At 43.6% G+C, this 15,742-nt stretch overlaps 1 protein-coding gene across 6 annotated transcripts in view; it reads left to right on the top strand.

Annotated features, from left to right (window-relative positions):
- The window catches only part of SLC35A3 (solute carrier family 35 member A3), a 157,029-nt gene extending 143,062 nt beyond the window's left edge, over positions 1-13,967 (top strand). For 4 of the 6 annotated variants that reach the window (XM_085601882.1, XM_085601883.1, XM_085601879.1 and 1 more), the window contains exons 7-8: positions 3,370-3,503; positions 13,149-13,967. In XM_085601882.1, coding sequence (XP_085458008.1) covers positions 3,370-3,503; positions 13,149-13,239 — 225 coding nt within the window. In that variant the 3' untranslated portion in view covers positions 13,240-13,967. The remainder of the gene's footprint in view (positions 1-3,369; positions 3,504-13,148) is intronic. The other 2 variants (XM_085601885.1, XM_085601884.1) reach the window with 1 other exon arrangement.
- Positions 13,968-15,742: the final 1,775 nt, after the last annotated feature.

Raw genomic sequence — 15,742 nt, forward strand, 5'->3', positions numbered from 1 at the left:
TACGAATCCATTTACGTGCCATTTTTACCAGTGATTCGCGTTCTCTATCGTCAGGAAGCTGGCTGCGCCTCTGAGCGACATCTGAGAGAGTCGAGCCGAGTATTGGCCCAAAAAGCGGAGAATAAAGAGAAGCAACAGCAGTCAAGAGACGACTACGAACAGAAGGAGAAGAGGAAGAAGATCCAGGCGCGGCGACAGTAGGGGTGGAGACAATAGCAGTAGACGCGGCACCAGGAGTAGCAGGAACAACAGACTGAGGAGGGACTTGAAAAGGCGCAGTAGGAAGAGAAGCCGGTAAAAGAGGAGGAACGATCTGTGGCACAAGGGGATTCGGGAGAGCGGGAGGAACAGCGGGCTGACCAGCAGCCGCCAAAACAGCAGGTGGAGGAAGAGGTAGAATCACAGGACCCAGAGTATCGGGAGCATAGGGGGGTGGTGATTTCAACAGATAAGACAATAGCGAATCCTCTACCGCTTCTTCTCCTGACTTATCATTGTTAGGCGGTAGCACCGGATAACACTTATCCACCGCCATATGATGAAGTCGAGCACTAACTTCCTGCTCTTTCTCATCTTTGTCTCGCTGATACTGTTCAGCATCCCGCATCACCGCAATAACGCCTTCTCTTTTACTTTTCTTACTCTGCTTGATTTCTTTCTGCTTGGCCTCTTTCCGCCACAACCGGAAGGAATCAAACATGGCCGGCCTAGCCTTCTTTTTAAACAGTTTAGATTCTAAATTATCTAAAACGGCAGTTTCAAAACTACCATAAGATGGCCAACTAAGAACGCCATCATTTTTAGTGTAGCGGACCCAATATTCATTATACACGATAGGACCTACGCCATGGCGACTATAGAGCTCATAAATCGGAGTTCCAACCGGAGGTATCGGACATGAATCCTCCAGCCGGGAATCCATTCTGCAACATTTGAGAAACCCAAACAAAGTACTACGGCTAGGCATCGCGCACACTAACCGAGTTTACAAACTTCAAGGGCTATCGAATTTACGATATCCTCGCAAAAAGTTTGCGAGACCCTCGGTTTTTGGCAATTGCAATCGTCAAATAAAACCCAACAACTAAGAACCACAAATGCTATGGTACCATGTAAACAACAAAGGAACACAGGGAGCGACCCACAAATACTTAACTGAAAGAACAATGGCGTCACCAGGAAGGCCCGTCTATCGTCTCGCCGTACAAAGGACTACGCCAGGCGCCAAAAACAGGTCGACAGTCAGGGCAGCAGTCCGTCGCAGCCGTCAGGAGGCTGGGATCTTCGCGGGAAAAGACGTCGGGCCACTTATTTCGACAACTGGATCGATGAAGCGGGGTGCACCTTCCCTTGGAGATTTCACACGAAGTTCCTCACGATCGTCGGGCTTTGGACCGGTACCGCTGATGTCGCCCCACGTTGGGCGCCAACTGAAGGACTGGGTTTTTCTAAGACCCAGCGGTGCCAGGGAACAACACCTGAAACCTTCGTGGGTTACCTGTTCTGGCGTACCAAACACAGAGACACGGGACACTTCCAGCGGCGTCAGAGATCAGCGTTTATTTTACTGCAGGGATACAGAGGTCACAAGAAGTACACAGCGTGTAGGTTCTCGGAGACTGTTTCAATTTGCAAAAAGTGGATCGCTCCTTTTATACACGTTTTTCCCATAGCCCAATATAGTGAACAAAGATTACAACTCAGTTCCCACAATAAACTTCAAAAGGGTCGCGTTCATGTTTCAGGAGGCCGGAACATGATTACCACAGTATTGCCAATTCCCAACTGTAAAAGCATATCTTCTCTGCAATAAAACACATTCCATCCTGATCGTAAACACATTAGGAGAAGGGACAAAAACAGATGCAAAGAAAGAACAAGGATGCACAACAGGTTAAAGAAGAGTGTTAGGAGTAATAAAGGAAACTTGATAACGGGATCAGAGACACCGTGTCTAATGTATGCATGGCTGAAACAATAGACCGGCACGGCAAGATGAGCCTCGAGCGGGTCCATCTGCCTTCGTCGTGTCGTTTCCCTCATCATAAAAGTCATACTCAAAGGAACACGTGTCTCTCGTGTAGGCTTGAGAGTCCCAGGGTCACGAAGCGGACAAAAGTCCGTTCGCTGGCTACTTGAGGGCAAGAAACAAAATGGATGCCGTATCTAAAATGGAACCCAAGGGTTCAGATGAATAAACCCAAAAATAAGACGAACCATACGTGGTTGCGTAGCGAAACTGCGTACACCCACTATACTCGTCATTTGCGGTTCGTAGATACCCAACTCATCCATATTCGTCACCACTCAAAAGTGTCGTTCCGTCCCACACGGAACCTCAATAGGTTAAAGTCCACTATGACGTCAGTGTAATTTAGGAACATTTAATGGGTACACCAGTTGAATCAGTGACACCTGCCCTATGAAGTTTGTTAGCTGTACTTTTTGATAGTTACTGCTTATAAACACACTGTCGATAAGTTAAATTCCTTATCACTTAACCTTCTGTGTCAAGTTTTCTCAACGGGTTGCTCTTCAGCTAATGTTCCTTTCCTTCCCAAGATTGTTTCATAATTGTATTCTGTCCATCAGTATTCGCCTGTACAACTTTCTGTAGCAGGAAGATGGATGCTTTAATTAGGCTTCAAAGGGTTCTCAATCATTTTGAGGATAGAAAACACACATATGGAATGTCAGCTCTTTGTGATTTGTGTAAAGGCACCAAATCTCACTGGGTTTATATATTGTTCGTTGCTCTGTGCAATAAGATGACCACGAAACAACCATCCAAGTTATTGTTTGATAAATGAACAATTAAACTGTGAGTCTTCTTCAGAGCTTGGCAGGGTATTATTTCAAAAACGTGATGGATGTTCCGTCTGCTGTATGACAATTCATTTATAGTCTATGGTGGATGGGTCATCTGCTAAGGTTTTGACAGAATACCTATCCACCAAACTCTTAATACGGCTGTTTACCTTATTCTGCCTGGTTTCAGTCAGTGCACATAATATGGGCACTCCGTCCTGAGAACCTGTCTACGCAGGAACTTAAAAGGAAAGAAAGGCAAAGGCTGCATGAGTTAACATTTCCGAAGAATTTATGGAGCCAAACTGCATTGCCCCTTTGCTTGGAACGCTGATAAAGATATATGTTATCAGCTTAGGAAAGAAAGCAAATGGCAATTGAGTGAGTTAAAATAATTATTCCTGTACATTTACCAAACCTGTGCAGATGTGTCTGGCTCGAAATACTTCATATGCAAAACTTGGTGAGCTTGTTAGTTTCAAAACAATTCTGTCTTTTGCAAATGTATCAATTAATCCGGAAGACTAATGGTGACACCACACCTTTTTATATTTCTTTTAGGCACTTGGAGGTCTTGTGATTGCAGCGGTGATCAAATATGCTGATAACATATTAAAGGGATTCGCAACATCCTTGTCGATAATTTTGTCCACTTTGATCTCGTATTTTTGGCTCCAAGATTTTGTTCCTACCAGGTATTTAAAGCCACCAGTTTCTGCATTTCCTGAACGCTTGAATTCCAGTCTTATTTAGAAAACAGAGAGCAGTGTTATAATTTGGCAGCTCTTGAGGCGCATGACCAGAGAGTTTGAATTACATTTACTTGTTTAGCTTTCCTGGGTCAGATTTTTATTTGCATGTAAATCCTATGAAAGCAGTCCTTTCCGTTTTGAGGTCTGGCAGTAAGGTCCAATTTCTATCTTCAATAATGGTGAGGATACAAGATAATCCTAGGGCACATCCAAAAAGTCACGCTTCTGTTAGGACATGTGGATTTTCCAAATATTTTGCTAACAATTGCAGAATGTTTAACAATGTTGTATATTTGTAACACCCATGGGAAACAAATTATTTAAAAAAAAAAACAAAAAAGGTTTGACAAATTTATCAAAGAACTGTGGCCTTTGACTTCAACCTTCATTTTACACTAGTTTTGAGAAGCTCCTAGTTCAGGAAGATTCCTCTGCTGCAAGCAACACAATATGCAGAATATGTTAAGCTTCCGTATTAGTAAGTAAATGTACCCTAAGTTATAAACTCTTCAAATTTCGATTCGGATTTGGCATAGTTGATCAGGAGTCTTCACGGATATGGGTGATGTTTTGTGTGGGGAAAAAAGCAACATGTAAGCATCTGTGTCAAAATGTTGACCGTACCAAATTTTCATCTCAATACATTTTACAGTATATTTTTGGTCGGTTGGTATCAGGGTAACATTTATCCCGGAAATATAGCCTAAAGTAAAACTGTGGAACACTTGCTTTAAGCAGATTCAGATGTACTAGAACAGTTTGATTTTCCATGCCCTATGTTGGGCCAGCCCCCATAGTATAGCTTTCCTAACATCTAGCATATATCATATTTGTTCTACCCTCCTCAGCCTACTCTGTCTCTCCACTGCCAGCCCAACTTTGCATAATTCTGCAGTTTGTCTAACTCCTGGCTAGTTTGTGCTCTGTTCACAAGCGCACCTGAAAGAGACATTAACCCTACACAATCCCTGTCTGTCTATTTCATGCCCTCACTATTATATGTTTCGGCTACAGACAGCGTAAATTGCTATTTTACTGTTCTTCATAGTGGTGTATGGGGATACACCAGGTATCTTAAAAAATAAGTAACCAGGATTGCAAGGGTGGAAGATTTAGAAGAATGATTAACAAAATAAACCAAAAGGGGCAACGGATTTGGGGTAAGTTCCATGGGGTCTATCTTTATACTGAGAATAAAAAAAAAACAATCACTCTAGATTGGGGCAAAGTGGAAAACAGTGGAATTGATTTGGGTTGATCTAGTTGAAACGAAAATGAAAATTCTTAGTTAAACATACAATGAAATATCTTTATAGACGTTGTAAATAAGTTGGTGAAAACACCTTTGATTATTTCTGTGAAGGATCCCTAAGGGAGGCCTTGTAATCAGAAATATGGTATCGGGAGCATTCATCTTTGCCTTTAACAAGTGCCTTTTTCTTTTGAATATTGTGTAAAACATGTAAAATGAATTGCTTTGTGCAAAAAGTATGATGTTTACCTTATGTTTTGCATGGTGCTTTCGAATGCTTAATTTATGTATTGAACTAGAAGGGGGTAGGTGGGGTAGAAATGTAAACAATTGGGAATTAGTGTTTACGTTAACTGAAAAAGTTACTTAGGGCGACACTAGTTGCATTGATGGTCAGCTTGGCACTTAATTTTAATGCAGGGGGCTGTAGTCGGTCTTTTTAATTAGATCAGCAGTCAGGGAAATATGGGACAGCAAGGTCTCGAAAGTCCTGCTTTGGTGAGACAGTGTGTTTTAAATCGTGGAAGGAAGCAGATCTTAACTCTATATAGCAGTCCTTCTTGAGCCTGTCAAAAGGGACACAAACCACTGTTCACTCTTGTCCCCCAAGGAAAGATGTTCATTCTGAGGAATAAATCTTTCGCAATGATCACAGAGATTCATGAAGTGGCAAGTCTCGGGTACCTATTTTATCCCGGACCATCTCTCGACTTTCGGCAACTGGAGCTATTTCTTGACCCGAAAGTGAACTACACTTTCCTCACATGTCATCTTCCCAAAGGGTACATTTCTACACAGATGTAAAGATTTCAAATTTTGGAACCAAAATGTTCCCCATTAGTAGATGCAGTACCCCTCATTTCTTAAAAAAATAAAATTTTATTGAAATGCCCTCTAACTTTTTTGGTAGCGTTTTTTGTATGCTGTCGTAATTTAGCCTACTTGTACCCCAGTTATCTAAACAATTCTTGATTTGCTCAATGTAGGAAGCAAAAAAACAGTTATAGCGGGTGCAGAAGTCCATTAGTTGTGTGGTGAAATAAGGTGGTACACAACAGTGGCTACTGGGCCCTGTCACTGTAGCATTCGTCTGCTTCTCCTGTCCATGCAAATGAGGTTGGAGCAACATCTTATTTCCAAGCTCATTTGTCTAAGAATCTCTCCAGTTTCTTTCAGTCCCCTGTATGTTACCTCCTTTCCTGTGTGATTTTGCGCTCATCCCACAGAAATCCTGCTGCTTCTCTTGGCGCTCCTCCACGTCCCTAGTATGAGAGCTGTTCAAATAAGCAAACCAGGAACTACTGAAATAACTGCCTAGTTCTGCATGCTTCCCTTGTTTAACCATTTGGCTGCTGGTAGGGTAGAAAATACTTTATTACATAATTAATATGTATTTATTTTTAGTGTATGACATTGCAACTATGCCTTTGGATTTTGACTGTTGTCACCGGAGTATGTTAAGCATCAACCAGCAAGCTGGTTCCTGCACTTCATTGACACAGTACAGAGCTCTGCCTTTCTCACCAACAAATTCCTCTAACAGTTTCTAGGTTAAATGTCGCCTTAAAAGGCCTCAGGCTTTAAACCTTGCAAACAGTGTCACAAAACCATGCCACTATGTGGTGTCTGAGGTTGGGACATGGTGTTGTGGTGTGAGACTCTTGCGCCTCCATGCACTTGAAGGCCATCAGAGGGATAAGGAGGCCTAGATATTTTTGGCTAAGGCCCACAAAGAGGCTCCTAATGCAGACTCCTTTTCCAAAGAAAAGTCACTTTCCAGGGAATGTTCTGTTAAGTGATCTTCACACAAAATCGCCATAGTAAGGAGAAGTATTTTTTCCTTAAGTAAGTGGTCCTATTTCTGGGACCATTTGGAGTCTCTCTGCCTCCCACCGCATTCCGTGCTCGTCCTTGACTTCTGGCAGTTCCCAAACCCCCAGCACTTGCGCATACAAAGATGAGACTGGTGTTTCCTTCTGACCCTGCATCCAACTCTACGCAGGTTGAGATATCTGGCTAGTTATGCTGGATCTTTTCAGAGCAGTTCTACAACTCTCTGTGCTACTCCCCAAGAGTGGGGGTGGAGGGTCTATTCCCATGGCTTTGGAGACTCCAACTCCAATTCCTTCTGCAAAGGGCCCCCACAGCCTTTGGCCCCAGCACAATGGAGAAGTTGAAAACAGCTATGGTGCCATATTCCATTTGCTATGATCCCCAGTGCCAATTTTGAAGCAGAGTTCAATGACGGTCAGCCTGTGGCAAAGTAGTAAATAGGAGAGATAATCCTCTGTGTGGCAGAGGAGGTCCAGGGTAATTTTACAATGAATCCTATTATGAACACCTCCCCAAAGCTCAAAGGTTTACTACCTTAGAGGAGATTTTCAGCACAGATTTGGATGCCATAACTATATAGGGTAAGTACTAGGAGGGCCTTGATGATGATTACTCAGAGGCTGATCTCCTTCTGAATTACAGTGCTGATATCAGCATATACTTCTTCTTACAAAATGCCAGTAAAAACGATCCTACGCTAGAGGGCATTTCCCACCATTCTTGGCAATCACGAAGGAGGCTAAATCTTCTACCATTTTCATTTGGAAAGCAGTGTAGCCCTTGAAATTGGTTTTGCCTTCTGCAGAAGTAAAGTCTCACATTCTGAAGTAACTCTTGTGATCCTTCTAAACTTGTGCAGGGTCCTTACCTCTATCCAGTATGGCTCTTCTAGACCTTATAATGACAGCAAGGAAGAAATATTTTTCTTATGCTCATTGCGGGTGACCCATGCTTACCTTTCACCAGAGCTTTTGGTTGTTCAAACATAGTCCTCAAAGCAAAACTTAATTTCATTTCCTATGGTTTACACTGGAAAGGGAATCCAAGAAGCTTGATCACTTGGGTCGAAAAGTTTTTTGCTTCCGACAACTTGTCTCTCTGCACTCCAGTGTCATTCATAACTAACGTGAATTGGTGAAACATATGTCACCCTCCTAGTATATGTGATGTATCTATTCTAAGTGAGGGATGGCCATGATGCAGCGAAACAGATTATCAAGTGCGGCTTTGAGGCTGTAGACATGGCTCAGTATCCAGTACGACTGCTGAGTCTTCATTCTCGGATGCATAGGACTGACTTCTCATAATATGCCCATGTTAAGTTTATGGCCAAACCCTTTAATGGTAAGCAGCTGTTTGGAAAGAAAACGTACTCTTTCTTGGACTGCTTCAAGAACAGAAGGGTTATGACTTATGCCCTGGGACTGGCTTCCCCTGCGCAACAATTTCACATATGTATTGGAATTTTGTGGGTATTGTAGGGCTGTGCAGTGTTGACAAAAACGGCCTTCTCCCCAATCTTGGTGCCATAAAAACGATATCACTCTTTTTCAAGTCAGGGGTGGTTCGAAGGGGTCTGCAGCAGATTTAGTCCCCAATGTCTACTGCAGGGTCTGCCACCTTTGAAGCCCTTGGACTCTTCTCCCCAGTATGGGTCTTCCATTTTCACACTCGGCGGAGGCGATAATGGACTGCTAGGTGATCCACCTGATCTCAAAAGGCTGTGATTTCCCCTCCTTTCCTCTCCAAGCCTCTCCACCTTCCTTCAGAGTGTGCTTACTGGCTCATGATCTGTGGAGGCAGAAGACCTTGCAGACAAAAAAGCTATTAAAGTGGTACCTCCGGAAAAGAGTGACACAAGATTTCACTCCCATTACTTCTTGATCCCCAGAAGAACAGAGACCTGAGGCCTATCATTGATCTCTGCCTTCTGAACTTGTTCATACAGCAGAAAAGGTTCAAGTTGTCATTAAGCCAGGTCCTGTTGGAGATTTATGGTGTCCCAGGACCTCCAGCTGCCTGTACTAATCTTCCAGTTTTTCCTAACCACATGTGCTACTTAAGGTTCACAGTGGGATACCAGCAATTTCAGTTTGTGGTCTGCCCTTTCTGATTGACAACTGTTCATCGCATCTTTAAGAAAGTGCTGGCAGCCTTGGTAATTTTGCTGAGATCAGTACTGCACATAGTTGTGTACTGTGATGACTGGCTAGTGAAGTCAGAGTCCCCAATGCTGGTCCGCAAACATTTACACATTGCTATGGCTCGTCTCCTGACTGAGGCTTTACAATCAACCTCCAGAAATTTCCCTCATTCCCACATAAAGGCCGACCTTTGTAGGAGCAATACTCCACATAACCCTTGTGAAGTCCTTTCCTCCTTCTCATAGGATCTCACATACTCTGACAATGATTCAGTGTGTCTGACTCAAACTCAGATCCCAGTATTGTAGGTATTACGCCTTCTGGGCCTTATGCATCCTGTTGGTGTTCAGGCCAGATAGCAGATAAGAGCCTTCCAGAGGTGTCTGAAGAGGTAGTAGTTGTAACACCAAAGAAGTCTCAGTTCTGTTCTGGATCTTTTAGTCAGTGCATCAGATTCTACACTGGTGGATAGATGCCTTCTCATGTGGGTTACCCATTCAGCACCCTTCAGCCTTAGGCTACCATGGCCATGGATGCTCCCGGGTTCAACTGGTATGTTCATCTGGGTGGCATAAAGGTGCAGGTCTTTTGTCTGTGTTGGACCTTGCTTCTTCATAGATGGACTGCCTGCAGCTGAAGTACATCTTCCTCTAAAGCCCTTTCTTCCTTCAATCTAAGGGAGCATTGCCCAGATTCTGCTGTACAACAACACTGCTGTCCATTATACCAAAAACAGGGTGGTGTGCGGTCATGGGCCCTATGCTGAGAGCTGATTCACTTTCAGACATGAGCGCAGCAACAGGAAGTCTTCCCAGTGGCAGCCCATCTTGCAGGTTCCCTCTGCCATCTCTCCCTGTGGAACCACAAGCTGGAGCTACACTCCCAAAGTGACAGAGACGATCTTTAGATTGGAGTTTCAATTCCAGGTTCTCTTCGCCACAGCCCTAGACAGGAAGTGTCTCACTTTTGTGCTATATTCTTTCTGCTACGAGTCCCTGTGGGAAGCCTTCGTGTTCAGATTGTCCTAAATGCATTCCAGACCATCTTGGTCCTGTTCTTACTGTGGAAAGTGCAGTAGGTTTTGGCAGAGCAAATTCTGATCATCTCAGACCAGGAGGATATGGTATGCCAGTCTGTTGCCATTCAGCACTTGGACATCTCTTACTCTACCCCACAAAGAACCTGCTCTTGTAGCTGGCTGGCCTGGTCCTCTACTGCAATCCCAACATGCTGTGGCTGAATGTGTGTAGATTAAACAGTGCTAGTTAGACTTATTTTACCTTCCGATGAGGTCACAGACATTATCTTGCTGGCTAAGAAGCCTACTAACAACTCCTTCTATGCAAGCCACTGGACAAAGTTTGTTCAGAGCTGAGAGTCCAAAGGCATTAAGGGTCAGATTCACAAAGGTACACTTACACGTTTGGTCTAAACTTAGACCACACATCTAAGTTTATGACTTTGGGAATTCACAAAGGGAATTCACAAAGGGCATTTACGAGTCCTATCTTTATGTCCGCATCACTCCGTGCCATAGCTTCCATCCCTCTCCTCCTGGCAGGTGGGGCTCACATCCACCTTCAATGTGGGCTCTATAAATGTGGGAATTTTTGCTTCATAAAATTGATGCCTGGTGCCCATATCATTTGCTAGGGTGTTCTCATGAGTATCCATACCATACCGTCAGTGTGCTTGTGCATCATTACTGCTGCTGCCCTTCCCATCCTCTACCCTCTGTCCGGGTGAGACTCGAATTATGGCCTTGGCATCATACCATAAACTTACTTTAAACAATACTCTCATTTCCAGTTGGAAAAAAGTGGCGAGTGTGAAACTGATTTACACTTTGAATGACAACGGACTCATCAGTACATATTTGTTACTCGTATTAATCTGCTAGCATGTTTTCAGTCTTCCCTTGCAGTGTCCCACAAGCAGCTATTACTCCTGTGCCATGAGGGTGCAGAAAACGAAATAGTCTTACCCTACCCCAGATGTTGTCTTCCTCCCTCTTTGGTGTATCATGTCACATGTTCGGCAGTCATCTGAGTCACTACAAGACTCTTCTCCAGCAACTCCGATGTGGATGTTGCCTATGAGTCTTCATTGCTGGTATTTACTTGGTCCGTACCTGATGCCAGCACTTTTTGGTCTCTGTAGGATGCAACCTCAACTACCAGCTTCACTCTTTCTTTTGAAGCATGCTCTTGCCTTGGTCGTCAGTGTGAGTCCCCTTTGCTCTTTGTGTTAGTGCGTCAAAATCTGTGTTTTTGGTTGGCTCTCCCCTAGTCCTTGGGGTTTGATGTCCCATCTGACTCCATCCACGCCCATTCTTCACCCTGCAAGGTAAAAGTATAATTCTCCCTTAAAACTGATCCAAAACCTTTTCGGGTATAATAATGCATATTTAATATCTTGTATGTTTGATGCTTGTTCTACTTCCATGAAGGTGCATCTTTCCCCTGCAGTCTGGAAATATTTGCACGTTATTGGGTATAGTCCATGTAATGGGCCTCCTTGCAACCTGCAGGGTGTGATTGCATTCTCTGAAATTTAGAATACGGGCCTAGGAGGCATCCCTGGTGCCGGCAGGCACCTCAGCACTCCATGCGTGCTCTCCACCACCAATAGTCGCAATTTTGTTCCTACATATATATTATCTATTAATGACTTCTCAAGAAAGAACTCATCTTCACATCCTCCAGGTTAACCAAGAGGTGGATATTGTTGCGCCTGGAGCACCCTTCTGCATCCTCTTCTGTATGGTGAAGAAGCTCTACCGTCCCCTTTAACTCCTTTATTTGCTCCTCCAAATCTTTCACAGTAGGGCACAGCAACTTCAGATTAAATTTGTTTCCATCACACTGTCGGTCAATTTCCTATGATCTTTTCATAGCAAGTTGACCTCTATGGTTTTCAAGTCAATTCTGCTTCCCAGTGTGGGCCTTGTGTTGGGAATGGCTTGCAGGACAGTAGCAAACTTCTCATTGGCCCCTCCAACATTGTTTCAACTGTCTTCAACATGTTTTCTGTATCTGCATCACCAGTGGCTCGCCGAGGGAGTGCTGTAGGGAGGGGCAGAGTGGAGTCCAACATACGACGGACACGAGTAAGTTAAGTAATTAAACAAATAAAACAATTTACCTGGCGTGCGCTGCATCGCCTGGTTGGCGATGCAGCGCACGCAAGGTAAATTGTTTTATTTGTTTAATTACTTAACTTACTCTTGTCTGTCGTATGTCGGACTCCACTACCCCCCACCCTGCCCCTCCCCCGCCCCTCCTAACCGCCCCGCAGCACTCCCTCAGCGAGCCACCACTGTGCACCACCACTATGCGAGTCCCTCACTTTATCCTTCTGGGACCCCATGTCTGCCTTGAGCTTCTTTGTCATACACACCTGAGCTCATGAGTACAAGCAGGATCGAGGATCGGGAGTGGACCCCTAAGACCAAATGTCTGGGAGTCATTACATCGCCAGCTACCTCGTAGTGCTGCGTGTCTCACACCCAGTAAAGGCACTTTTAATCAGGCATGGGCAATTATTCCTTTAGGTGCCATCCACATTGTCATGCCTCTCCCCCTCCCCAGGTCAATATAGGCATGTTCTGGTGACCTTGCCCTTCTCGTTTTATTTTCATTTTGGGCATAGTGACTGCCACCCATTATCATCCGTGTCTCTGTGGCACTGTGCCCGTGGTTAATTTTGTGGACCTGGGACAGAGCCTCCAAACCCTCACTTCTCCATGTCAGGATGGGGGTGCCCTGCCCGGGCGGTTCCTTTTTTCTCTGCGCACAGGACCACCATCTTTCATTCATGCCGGCTCTGTTGTCCACAGGGCTGCACTCAGTGCTGTGGCACCATATTGTATTTGTGTCTCTGCCCCATGCAGCTGCATTTGGCTTCTGTCCAGCCAACAAGTGTCCTTGGTCATCCTCCGTTTTCAGCTGTACGCCACGAGCAGGGAAGTCGCTCAGCACTATGCAACCTTCTCTCACAAGAAACCTCAGGATAATTGCAAGAGCAGCACCAGAGGACGCCTATAGGGTTCCATAGCTGAAGGTATTTATTCATAGGAATATTCTTCGTTTAAGGTCCTGTTTCTTGAGGCTTCTGATTGAACGTTTGACGTTTTGGCAAGTATCTAGAGTGGCACTAATATTTGTTTAAATCTTATGTATTTAAAAACAGTTATCCTTGGTCCTTCATACCTTTGTGTCCTATAAATAGTACTGAGAACTTGTAAACTGTGTTTCACTGGTTAATTAAACGCACTATTTTACCATCTGTGTTTACTAATGTATTACTTATTCAAAAAATGTTTCATAAAATAACATTTCTTTTTCTTCTTCAATATAGTGTCTTTTTCTTGGGAGCCATCTTGGTAATTTCCGCCACATTCCTATATGGCTATGACCCCAAACCAGCAAGCAGTGCCACAAAGGCATAGCAAACTGGGGTGATTTTCACCTGCCTGTTTCTCAGTAAAGTGCATTACTGCTAATTCTGGAGAAGGACTCTGCACAGGAACTCGCGCAGAACGAATACTCTTGTGACAGAACACTGCTTTTAACTTGAACTACGGACATGTGAAAAAGAATACATTTTGCACCGCAGATATTTCGTTTCGCCAAAGGAAGAGTCTGCCACTTTGTGGGACAGAAAGGAAAGACCGTTCCGACCAAACTGAAGTATCTTAATAGTAAGAAATCTGGGAAGACAAAAATAAGACGATTTTCTAGTATGAAGAGGATTTACAACTTGAATTTTGGTTGTTCATCCAAGGATTTTACTGTTGGTTGCAGAACCGTGCACTACATTTTCCGGCAAAAGCGCGATCTGTCAGATCAGATTGGACCTTTTGAACTTTTTTGTTTTCTACAAATTGAACATTAACATTTTAGCTGAATTTGTAATTCTTGCTGTGTCAACACGTATGAACTTCTATCAAATAATATTGATAATTTGCTGCTCATTGAATTTATTTTTCTCGTACCGGAGTTTCATATTTTAAGTCTGATTGTACAGAGATTTGAGGATTGTTTTATATTTTGGGCATTGGAGATCACACAAATCGGATGTGGTGGAATGAAGATAATCATTAAACAGAGACAATTAAATACATTTTTACCAAAGTAATAAGGGATCACATGGTTTCTAAAGCTTTGGTTCCATTAAGCACGTGTGGATATTTTTGCATTTCGATGTTTCAGATTATGAGCACTGTTTTTATCTTAAAAGGTTATTTACATATATACCGATCATATATTTGGGTAGTAAAGCTACTAGATTTTGATTAGCCACAGAATGAGAGAATTCATAGAGCAAAAACAGCTTTTAATGACTTCTTGCTTTAAATAGAGAGGTTCGAGATAGCATGAGTGCACTACAGCTTATGTGTTCACCTTGACAATTAATTGGTGGAGGTATTTCACAAACTGCAAGTGCTCAGTAGGAGGTCAGTTCTCTGTTGTAATTTGCTCTCATTTCTCCATCTTTTTTCCCCTCCTTCTCTAACCTTCTTTGTAAGGTTTGGCCTGCATATCACTTGCGCTGAGCTTGCACAGTCTCTTGTGTTTAAAAAAAAAATGGTAGTTCTTACTTTTCATTTGTTCGTATGCTTGTCACTCTGTTTTCCTTGCTTGCAGTTGGTTGCAGCATGCTATTTCCTGTTGTGTTCATCTGTCTTTTTGTGTATTTTATCAGTGGAGCGTGGACCAAGTACTCCCTTTAAACTTTCCCTCCTCCTTTTATGGCACAACTTTTTTCTTTGTGATTAAACGTGTTTGGCGACTGCACCATCCATAGGTATTGGAGCGCTTTACATTAGCACCAGTTCCTTTACACAGGGACACATTAATTTTGTAGGCACGGGGAGATTAAGTGGTTTGCCCAGAATCAAGGATGTTAAGCCGACGCTGAAACTCAAACCATGGTCGGCAACTCCGGCCCTTACGCCACATTCTGCCTCAAGAGTATGCCACATTGTCTCCCTAGCTTCGGCCTCCATTCCACATTTTGTGATTACGGGCAAATCACATAATCTCCTGTGGCTGCCCACATTTGCTGTTGGTTGCCCTTCCTCCTCCTCCCGCCCATTGTTGCTTTTCCCCCCGCTAAACTCTGGTGCACAGATCCCCTCCTTCACTGAATCTGTTTTTCACATTTTTTGTGCAGTTTTATGTAGCACCAACACAACCTGAAGGTATTGGAGTGCTTTACATAAGCACCAGTTACTTATGTTTTGTCCAATTTTATAATAGCGCCAACACCACCCAAATGTATTGATGCACTTTACATTAGCATCAGGTACTTTTTTGTGCAGTTTTATATAGTGGCAACACCATCCAAAGGTATTGGAGCGCTTTACAGTAGCACCAGTTACTTTACAAAATAATATGTTCATTTTTGTAGGCACATAGCGATTAAGTGATACGCCCAAAATCAAGGATGTTAAGCCGACGCTGAAACTCGAACAACAGTTTACCAGCTCCATAGTCGGCACCTCTGGCCCTTATTCCACATCCTCTCCTAAGGACGCCATGTTGTCTCCCTAGCCTTGGCCTAAGTTCCACGTTTTGTGATTCAGGATAAATCACTTAATCTCCCCGTTTCTAAATACAACAAGCATTGGCAAACCCAGTAGGTTTCACCTGTGTGAAATCTAGTGTTTTTAGTCTCAAAGAGGCGTGTTGTGTTCTGTGTGGACTTACAGGCCGTCCATCTTGAACCATTGGTAAACTTAAGCGTCGCTCTTATTTTCTTTGATACCATTCGTCATGGCATGCGGGTGTCATGCCCCCTTGTGTTTGGCCCTCGCATTACGCGAAGACCAAGTACTTGTCTCCTTACACTGTTCCAGTGTGTGCAGCTATGTTGTCTTTATTTTCAAGCACTCCATAGGAGTGCTTGTGTTTTCAGCCTTTCTCACTTGTACACATACACACATACCA

Source organism: Triturus cristatus, chromosome 4_2 (genome assembly GCF_964204655.1).
Source record: "Triturus cristatus chromosome 4_2, aTriCri1.1, whole genome shotgun sequence".
NCBI classification, from domain to species: Eukaryota; Metazoa; Chordata; class Amphibia; order Caudata; family Salamandridae; genus Triturus; species Triturus cristatus.